General features: G+C 45.0%; 1 protein-coding gene across 1 annotated transcript in view; it reads right to left on the bottom strand.

Annotated features, from left to right (window-relative positions):
* Positions 1 to 1,916: 1,916 nt before the first annotated feature.
* The window catches only part of SLC35F1 (solute carrier family 35 member F1), a 231,647-nt gene continuing 222,693 nt past the window's right edge, over positions 1,917 to 10,870 (bottom strand). Inside the window, exon 8 of the mRNA XM_032216781.1 lies at positions 1,917 to 2,141. Within this exon, the coding sequence (XP_032072672.1) occupies positions 1,917 to 2,141 (225 nt within the window). The remainder of the gene's footprint in view (positions 2,142 to 10,870) is intronic.

Below are 10,870 nucleotides of genomic sequence, written 5' to 3'. Positions count from 1 at the left end.
TTGACTATTATAGTATTATGCACATATTTTAAAAAAAGGTTAAAAAGTCTCTTTTCAACCTATTCTTAGAATAGAGATGGATACTGGTAGCTGTCCATCCATGGCTTCCCAGAACTTCTTCTGAGCCATCTTCACCAACCTCAGCCCTTCAAAAGGCATTGGAGTGAAACTCCTAGGCAGCGTAGCTAGAGGTGAGAGAATTCTGCCCATCACATCAGGAGGGCCCAGGCTGAGAGAGGCTTCAGAGAATAGGCAACCAGGTAGCTAAGTAGCTGAATGAACACAATGGCACTAGGGTATAGATTCTGTGTATCTCAACTGGAAAAATTGGTAGTATCCATGCATATTTGGCCCTACTAGGCATTTCCCTTGTTGCATTAAATGTTAATTACCAAGTTTTCTTGCTTCCCATGTTTCAAGTCCCTTTCCATTAGCAATTGGTGAACAAATACACATTCATCCTGAAAATATTCAAATTTTCAAGTCTTTCCTCAAACATACACTAAACAGGTCCTATTGAAAACTGCCTCTTTCTCTTCCATTATGTCAAAAAGAGGAGATAAGGAGCAGCAGAGCCAGGCTTCTTTTTTAGATAGACAACATTGTCTCTCTCTCTTTTTTGTTGGCTACCTGGAACTTGAATGCAAATTTGGCATTCATGTTCCAGAAATTATCACTGTCACTGAGGAAGAGTATCCATTGTTGGTGGAAACTGGTATGTAGAGTAAATTTTCCTGACAAGGTTTTGGGAACTTGTAGTCAATTCCCAGATCCCCAGCTGGAATTTACCCCTTGACTGGAGCATTTGACATTGTTCTGAAGTCTTTTTCCCCAGGTAAAAGTGTGCATATGGGAGGGTTGTTTTTTTGCTTTGGAAAGAGTACAGCAAAAGGACAGGTGGGGAGTTCTACAGGTTGAAAAAAACTGAAGATCGCCCACTCACAATCAACTGTTCCAATTCTCATCAGATATTCGATTCCCATTTCATCCCTTTCCCGCATCAACATCACCTGCACTAAATTTTTTAACACCCACCTAGACAAAACTGCATGAAGGTATTTCTCAGGACTTCATTTATTTTTTGAATGAAAATGCATAACACTGTGTAATAGTCTACCAGTGTCATTTTGGTCACCCTTTGGTCAGGAAAAATATACCTTAATGAAGAAATTTTACAAGGTTCATCCTATTTGTTTGATATGGTGTTCCCAAGCAATCAGCCTTTGGGCAAAACACTTTTTAAAAAAAAAAAATCCCAAATTCTTTTTGCAAAGTATGTTTTGACTAGAATGGCATTTCTGCCAAGAATCAGAGCCATTTTAAATCATATTTATTCTCTTCAGAAGCCTTAATATTGTACTGTTGGTTCAGTATTCTAGATTACTGAATACAGGTTAGCAAAGTGACACTGGGAGATGCCTTCCCACCAGTCCCCCCCTTCCCCCTTAGAATCTACTTCTGTATTTATCCAGCAAATTGTGAAGGATCTCAGGGCATATTGTAGAATGGATTGTTCAGTTCAGATATGGCTCTGGCCATGCCTGTTTGCTCCATGTAAACTAAAACGTCCCCTCTACAACTACAGATGGGTTCCATTCCAATAGAGGCTTTGAGGTAGGCAAACTGTCCTTCAGGAAAGTTTCCCTGCCATTTCACAACGTCTCCTTAAGAAAACTTTAATTAAGATTTGTAGATTGTAAAGCACTGCTCCACGTGAAGGACTGTGAATTACAGCTCCTAGTCAAGCATTCTCGGAAAGATTTTAATGGTGGTGGTTGTTTTTTTTTTTTTAATAAACTTCCCCTATTTGCTACCTTGCAGCTGACTAGAGTCACTGCATCCAAAAATACCTTTCTCTATGAATGATACAGAGATGATGGTGATACAAACTCCACCAAGGGTGGCAGGGCCTGAGTTTAGGCAACACGGACATGAGATTCTTCTTCCGTTTCTTGGCCGAGGCTGGTGTATGTTACTGAAGGTTCTAGCTGTCCAGTGGCTGGCAAGTCTACAACAGGTCCTGAAGGATTTCGGAACTGCTTGTACACCCGTGGATCTTGGGCTATGTATGTGGATGTAGAGGAGTACAGCAAAAGGCCAACAAGGATTGTGAAGAATGACAGCAGATAAAGTCCTGAAAACTAAATGGAAAGAATAAAATTAGTCAAAAAAAAAAAAAGAATGCAGTAAATGCCTTGTACAGAAGAGTTGCATGCAATATTTTTTCCTGTATAAGGTTGTTGTGTATCAAATCAAATTAAAATTCAGTGCCAAAAATAAATTACCTAAATCAGCAGTAAATTAATTTGGCTTTTATTGCTTTCAGGCAATGATTACTACAATTTTCTAAGAAAGAAATGTTATGCCTTAGATAAATCTTTAGACTTCAATTGCAGAAGCAAAAATCCAGTGACTAAAACACAAAGGAATCAAAGGTAACTAAGACACAAAAGAATCATAACAATTTTGTGAAAAGACTAGATAAGTCATGCCCAGTTGGGTCATTGTTTCAGAAATTTTCTTACCTAAATAGAAAAGCAGAATGACCATGGGTGGGCAATTTTCCAACTTTCTGCTGGCTTCCCCATTGACTTTGCTTATGGGAAGTTGGAAGGACTGTCAGAAATCTTCCATCCACCCATCCATCCACCCACCCACCCATCCATTTAATGAGGCAGTTTAAAATCTCTACAACACAAGTCTCTGTATGCATATATGTTGTGGGTGTACTTATTAGTTACCTCCAAGAACAACTAATTAAATATAATAAATGTCAAGATGAAAACAAAATCAACAGCCTCAGGCTAAAAAGTATTATTGAGATGTCAGCTGAAATATACTCTCAGAAGAAACTAAGCTGTTCTAAATTAAACAGAAAAGATCCTTAGCGTCTCTGAATAATTAAGACATGACTAAGTGAATGATTCTAAATGTGCAGTTTTTTCTTGGGAACTTATAAATTGCCTGCAAAGGTTCATATAAGTCAAGCCCATTGGAAATGGACAGTAGCTTACCACCAACTTAGTTTTCACTGTGAAAATCAATGTATGTACTAATTCAGAAGCATAGTTGAAGAAAAATGGAAAACCTGTTCAGAAAAAAGACATTTTGAGAAAAAAAAATGCAGACTTGGTTTTGGAGAAACAATTTCTAGCAAATTACAATGTTCAGACTATTTCATATAATCATTGCATATTAATTCAAATATCGCTACCTGGCATTTACTTTTCATTGTTTGATATGGCCTCAGGACCTGTCTTTGTGTAAACCATGTCTGAGTATATGTATGTATGAATATGCACACATACATCTGATAGGTTGACATATTGTTAAATTATCTTAAAATGTACACATTCACAGATGTAACACAACACACTGGCTGTAAGCTCTTGTGACATCTCCACCTGCTGCAATTTTCCACAGTTAAGACTGGCTCACTTCAGAATAGAAGAAACCCCACTGAGGCAAGTTCAAAGCTTGGCAAAGAGAGGCTGTCTAGTGGGCAGGCCAATTAATTGTTTTTCTCTTGCAATATCTCATTTTCCCTTCTTGTGACATCTCACCAGGTAATTTAGCACAGCCACTCTATTGCTTTGGCAGCTAAAATATAATGTCAAACATCAATAGTGCTGAAGGACAGCTTTCACCTGCCACCAACTTCATGCAGATAAAATCTGTTTTGTGCAGCTTTCTTCCGCTATGCATCATGTCAAGTGATTTGAATAATTCTGGGCATTCTGATCATAATTGAAATTCTGCAAAATAGAAAGCAAGCCCGGTATTGTGATCTCTAACAATAGTGATCCCAATCTTGCATTTAAGAAGAACCTCCAAGTCACCAGAACTCCAGGTAGTCTTCTCACCTCATTGTGAATTTCCACTGGATAGACTTTGCAAATAATGGGAAGGGCAAGAGATTTTAGAGATTTTTAGAGATTTTATTAATATTTATAGGCCGCCCTTTTCCCTGAGGGGACTCAGGGCGGCTTACATAAAATGGGAGGGGAAGGTACAAACCATAGACACAAAATAGTACATAAAAGTAAAATAGTAAACAACATTCATTCATCATTCGGGTGGGGACAGATTAGCTTTATCCCCAGGCCTGACGGGCTAGCCAGGTCTTAAGGGCTGTGTGGAAGGTCTGGACGGTGGTGAGGGTACGAATCTCCACGGGGAGATCGTTCCAAAGGGTCGAGCTGCTACTGAAAAGGCTCTCCTCCGTGTGGTTGTCAGTCGACACTGACTGGCAGATGGTACTCGGAGGAGGCCTAATCTATGCGATCTAATTGGTCGCAGGGAGGTAATTGAAGCGCACCCGGAGATCAACAGGTAGCCAGCGCAGCTCGCGGAGGATAGGTGTTATGTGGGCGAACCGAGGTGCACCCACAATCGCTCGCGCGGCCGCGTTCTGGACTAGCTGAAGTCGCCGGATGCTCTTCAAGGGCAGCCCCATGTAGAGCACATTGCAGTATTCCAGCCTAGAGGTCACAAGGGCCCAAGTGACTGTTGTGAGGGCCTCCCGATTCAGGTAGGGTCGCAACTGGCGTACCAGGCGAACTGGGCAAATGCCCCCTGGTCACAGCCGTCAGATGATGGTCGAAAGTCAGCTGTGGATCCAGGAGGACTCCCAAGTTGCGAACCCTCTCTGAGGGGTATAAAGTTGACCCCCCAGCCTGAGTGATGGAACACTGATGAATTATTGGGAGGGAAACACAACAGCCACTCGGTCTTCTCCGGGTTGAGTACAAGCTTGTTAGCCCTCACCAGTCCATAACGGCTTCAAGACCCCGGCTCATCACGTCCACCGCTTCATTGAGTTGGCACGGGGCGGACAGATACAACTGAGTATCGTCCGCGTATTGATGGTATTTTATCCCGTGCCTCCGAATGATCTCACCCAGCGGTTTCATGTAGATGTTAAATAGTAGGGGGGATAAGACCGAACCCTGCGGCACCCCATATGATAGGGGCCTAGGGGTCGATCTCTGCCCCCCACTAACACCGACTGCGATCTGTCCGAGAGGTAGGAGGAGAACCACTGCAAAACAGTGCCTCCCCCCCACCTCCCGCAGTCGTCGCAGAAGGATACCATGGTCGATGGTATCGAAAGCCGCCGAGAGGTCGAGGAGAACCAGGATAGAGGGATGGCCTCGGTCTCTGGCTCTCCAGAGATCATCGGTCAATGCGACCAAAGCAGTTTCTGTGCTGTAACCGGGTCTGAAGCCCGACTGGAAGGGGTCGAGATAGCTTGCTTCCTCCAAGGACCATTGGAGCTGGAAGGCCACCACCTTCTCGACAACCTTCCCTACAAAAGGGAGGTTGGAGACTGGTCGATAGTTGTTAAGAACAGCTGGATCCAGAGATGGCTTCTTCAGGAGGGGTCTCACCACCGCCGTTTTAAGTGCGGCAGGGAAGTGCCCCTCCCGAAGAGAGGCGGTAACAACTGCCTGGATCCAGCCTCGTGTCACCTCACTGCTGTTGGCAACCAGCCATGAGGGACACGGGTCCAGTACACAGGTGGAGGCACTCACAGCTCTCATGGCCTTGTCCACATCCCCAGGGGCAACATCCTGAAACTCAACCCAGAGGTGGTCTACCAATTCATCCTCTTGTGCCTCGGCTGGAACTGCAGGGATGGAGTCCAAATCCGACCGAAACCGAGCAATTTTGTCCGCTAAGAATTGGGCATAATCCTCAGCTACCCTGCAAGGGTTCCCCCGTATCCCTCCTATTTAGGAGGGAGCGGGTTATCCTAAACAGGGCGGCTGGGCGGGACTCAGCGGACGCAACCAAGGTGGCAATGTGAGCTCTTTTTGCTGCCCTAAGTGCCCTGATGTACTCCTTGGTGCTGGTTGTTAGGATTGCTCGGCTCGACTCGGACTTATCGGACCTCCATAGGTGCTCTAGGCGTCTCCTCCGGCGCTTCATCTCCCGGAGCGCTCGGTGAACCAGGGAGGTCTCCGGGATCCGCCGCCTCGGAGGGGCCGTAGTGGCGCAATCCGGTCAAGGGTCTCCGATGGCTGCCGAGTGCAGGCAGCAACCAGAGTCTCCACCGGACTGGGGCGAGAGTATCAGGAATAACCCCAAGCTCCGTCTGGAACCTCAGAGGCCCATAAGTTGCCTGGCGCGGAACCACTTGGTCGGTTCCTCCTCCCTACAGTGGGGGTTTGGCCTCCGAAAGTCGAGCCTCAGTAGGCAGTGGTCTGACCACGACAGGGGTATGATCTCATTACCCCTCAGACCAAGACCTCTGCTCCGAGAGAAATACGAGGTCGAGCATGTGACCTGCTGAATGGGTTGGGCCCCGAATTACCTGGGTCAAGCCCATGGCTGTCATGGAAGCCATGAACTCCTGCGCCCCATCAGAGTGTTCACCGAGCGAAGGCAAATTGAAGTCCCCAAGACCATAAGTCTGGGGAACTCAATTGCTAGCTCGGCTACCGACTCGAGGCGAGGGGAGGGCTGCTGCAACGCTGTTGGGAGGCAGGTACGTTAACAGCAAACCCACTTGCCCTTGAGGTCCAACGTTAGCAGCGAGACTCACACCCGACAAGCTCCGGAGCAGGGATCCTACGAGGTGCTAAAGACTCCCGGATAACAATGGCCACACCGCCACCCCTTCCCTGGGCTCTCGGCTGATGAAGCACCTGAAATCCGTCTGGGCACATCTCTACGAGTGGGACTCTCCCTCCGTGCCCAGCCACGTTTCAGTAATACATGCCAGGTCTGCCCTCTCGTCTAAAATTAAGTCCCGGACAAGGGGAGCCTTGTGAACAACAGACCTGGCATTTAGCGACAACAGCCTGAGACCAGGGTCCTGATTACTGCGCCATCTGGCCTCGGAGTGGGACTCATAGGGCCAGAAGGAGGGATCTCTGTGATGTAGCGAGCCCTCCTTTCCCGGTAATGGCCAGCCCTAAAGTCCCCGCCATATCTGCCCCTCCCTGTTACAACCGCAATGCTCCGACCCACTCCCATGGCCATGGTCCCCCAACTACCCCAGTGACCCCCGCATTCCCCGGCAGGTCCTCCGAATCAAGCATACTCAAGCACTCACACAACCAGTCCCCACATAATAATTAAAATACAAAAAATACAACAATAATAGCAATAAAAGTGGGTCACTCACACATCACATACAATCCCATATCAACATACCTGTTTAAAATTAAGATTTAGAGCTAGGAAGAAGGAAGAGGAGAAGGGAAAGAGAGAGGGTTTTTTTTAAAGAAAAGAGAAAAGAAAAAGAAAAAATTATAAGATGCGCAGCAGTTCTATTAAAATTGCGAGTTCCGGGAGGGTCAAATGGTTCTCCACAGATGGCTTCACAGCCAGCAATAATGATGTTAAAACAGAGACAATAATGATGTTAAAACGAAGGCTAAGCTACGGGGAAAGGCAGGGAGGAGGGGAGGGCGTCTGTAAGGGTTGTGGTGATGGCAGTCACAGTCAGTCCCATAAATTGGCCAGTCTCTACAGACACCCGACCCCAATCCACATCCTCTAAAATAGTGTCGGTTTGATTGTCAGTTTGATGAGGAAACCGGAAGTTCAGCAAGCTGGGCAATGTTGGTTAGAAGGTACTGCGGGGATTCAATGAGAACCCAATGCCGCCATCATCTGTCCACCTGCAGTCTCAATGGTGGCCCAGCCCAGGAGTCTTCTTTCTGGGGGTAAAACCACCCCAGGGAGTTCCCAAAATCTCACCGTCAGGGGCAGGCAAAACGAAAAGGCGGAACAGGCACTGGAATGGCCAAAGAACGCCGCCGCTGTTCTCAAAATAAAGCCCGCCTCCTCGGTGTCAAACGGCCGAGATAGCGCAAAAATCACCGGAGCCTCCAAAACTGCTGGAATCGCCACGATCTGCACGGCACAGGGGCGGTCTCCCCAAGACCTCGTCCTCACCGTCCTCGCCGTCCTCGCCGTCCTCGCCGTTGATAAACCGGGCAGGAAGGTGGAATAGGCGATAAAGCCGCCGGGAAGCGCCATCGCTGTTATCGGCTGAGGTTCCTTTCCTCGTTGCCGAACGGCCGGAACGGCGGAAAAGCATGGAAACCGCCGGAGTCGCTAGAGCCGGCGTCGTCCAGGGTCGTCCCAGAGTGGCAACCCCTACCGCTGGCTGGTCTTCCTAGGTCCCCGGAATCTTGAACATCCCGGGAACCTCCTTTCTCAAGTTTAAAATTGCTGCTGGAGATTTTTTTAGGCATTTTCGTCGGAGAAGCTCATGACGAAAAAAGCCTCGCAGCCATCTTGGTTCTCGCACATGCCCCAAGAGAACCTCAGGTACTGCCAGTACCTGAATTTGAAGAACTATGTCTGGTAAAGGTCAAGAATATTCTAAGGCTGGGAGTAGCTGCCTAATTAGTACATAAGTACGTAATTTGGAAGTTCAATTTGCTAGCAACCAGGACTTCACCGTATGGGAGCATCTGGGTTTCTTGTTCTTGACTTCCTGCTTGTTATGTCTGACTTCACTTGCATAAAGGACTGACCATGATCTCTCAGCAGCTACCACATTTCTGTTGTGTTGAGCTTGGCTTCCTGCCTTCAGATGTAGAGAGGCCAAATCTCATTTGTAGCATTAACCATCCACCGGCATTCACTTATACCCTGGAGATTTTCATGATGAACTGTGTTATTGGGTCAATGAATGATCGATGGTTGCTGCTTATTGCTCTGGTTTTGTCCAGTAACAATCTAGTAATGGTAATGAGTTATAAGATAGATCTGGGACAAACAAGGCTCCATGATTATTAATCCCGATAATGGTATAAATGATAAAGCACATACTATTACTTCTGCTACCACTGCTGGAAATGTTGCTGCGAGTCTAAATGGGGAAGCAGTAGTTATTTGACAAAAACTGGAAGGAAGCATAAAAGCTCTTTTTAGTGGCTTTCTCCTTGCAAGCCTGCCAAGCATACCATTGTTCTTCTATGTTCTCCTGATTGTGATTTCCTGAACGCCGACATTCACCAATGCAAAAGAGATCTTTAATTCCTTAGACCAATGTCTCTCAACTTTTTCTTCAGCTCTCTCTTACAAGCATTTTCTCTAGGCTGGTACCCTCCCTGGGTGTGAGGACTATTAAAATTCTGAAGGCAGAATCTTTAGTACATTGGAGAAAGGTATGCTATAAATATGTATTTCCTGTCAACTCAAAGCTGTGTTTGTACAGAAGAAGCTCCTGTGGCTTCCCAACATAATATGTATCACATGGATTCTCAAGGCAATTATTTTGGGATAGTCATCTGCTAGAAGTAAGCCAGTGCCGAGTCATAAAGAACTTTATAGGTTCTTTACCTGCACTTCAATTTCACCAAATAACATTTTTCAGCCAGGCCAAAAAGTTCTACTTTGGATTCATCTGTCCACAAAACATTATTCCAATAGTATTCTGGCTTATCTACATGGTCTTTCACAACTGTAGATAGGCAGCAATGCTTTTTTTAGTGGCTTTCTTCTATGTTCTTCTATACATACCATTGTTCTTCTATGTTCTCCTGATTGTGATTTCATGAACACTGACATTCACCAATACAAAAGAGACCTTTAGTTCCTTAGACCAGTGGTTCTCAACTTTTTCTTCTCCATGGATTCCCTTTAAATACCTTTGGTGGTCATGGATCATAGTCACGGGCCCCCAGGACTTAACTTAAAAATTTAATTATAACATTTCTTCAAGCCTTCACAGACCCCCTGTGATGACATTGTGGCCCCTTCCAGGAATTTGCAGAGTACAGGCTGAGAATCACTGCCTTGGAGGTTACCTTGGGGTCCTTTGAGACTTCCCAAAATATTACACGTCTTGGTATATTTTTGGTCAGTCAAGAGGCTAACAATGATGCTGAATTGCTTCATTTGTACACAAACTGCCCAGCAGTCGACTGATGGAGTCCAACTCCTTGGAAATAGTTTTGTAACCTTTTCCAGTCTGGTAATGATCAACAATTGTTTTTTTTTAATTCTCAGAAATCTCTCTCAGTTCATGACACACTTCCACATACCTGTATTGTGAAGACTAGGCTTTGATAGTGAATACCCAGAATTCTGTTCTATAAATAAGGCAGGACCTCTCACACACATACCTGATTATTATCCCATTGATTGAAGCCCTTGACTCTAATTTCCCCTTCAAATGAACTGATAATCTGAGAGGTTCATTTGCCACATACAATATGTAGCTTTGGATTATTCTCCTTAAAAACAATAAGTGAATAAGAATTAAGAATAATGTGTTCGACACATTTTTAAAATTGGGTTGTCATTTTCTAGTTGAACTAGTAGGACTTGTGTGGAGATAACTTTTTAGGTTATATTTAGGCAGAAAGATTGAAAATTGAGAAGGGCTCCCAAAGCTTTACACAACACTGGCGTTTACTGCCAGTTTCTATCTGTAATTCTGACATTTTGTTCCTCAGAGAATCCAAATCCCTCTTGCTGCCGGGCTTCTGGAAACTCAACACAGAAAACGCATCACTGTTTTCCTTTGAGGCTTGGGTGAAAACGATGCCTTTATACAATGGTTTTGATGTAAGATCTGTAGTTCACCTTAGAAACCACTGAATTTAAACATAACAGATGGCTCTCCTAATGTTTATAAATTTTACTTTCAAAACACCTCAGTTGGCAAGGGCTTGTGAGTTCATTTGACAGGTTTATTCAGGGATGATACTTCAATGCACATTCCAAGCCAGGTGGATGCAGGTCTGAAATATGACACGTTGGACTTGACTAAAAAGGAAGCTACTCCCCTTGTAGAATGTCTGGAATATTTTGTATTGTTTTTAAATATTTGTAAGCTGCCCAGAGTCACTATTGTGAAGGGCATTCATCTAAATAATTTTTTTTCAAAAAATACATTGGG

Source organism: Thamnophis elegans, chromosome 4 (assembly GCF_009769535.1).
Source record: "Thamnophis elegans isolate rThaEle1 chromosome 4, rThaEle1.pri, whole genome shotgun sequence".
In the NCBI taxonomy this organism is placed as follows: domain Eukaryota; kingdom Metazoa; phylum Chordata; class Lepidosauria; order Squamata; family Colubridae; genus Thamnophis; species Thamnophis elegans.
This window is presented reverse-complemented; position numbering and strand designations above follow the sequence as displayed.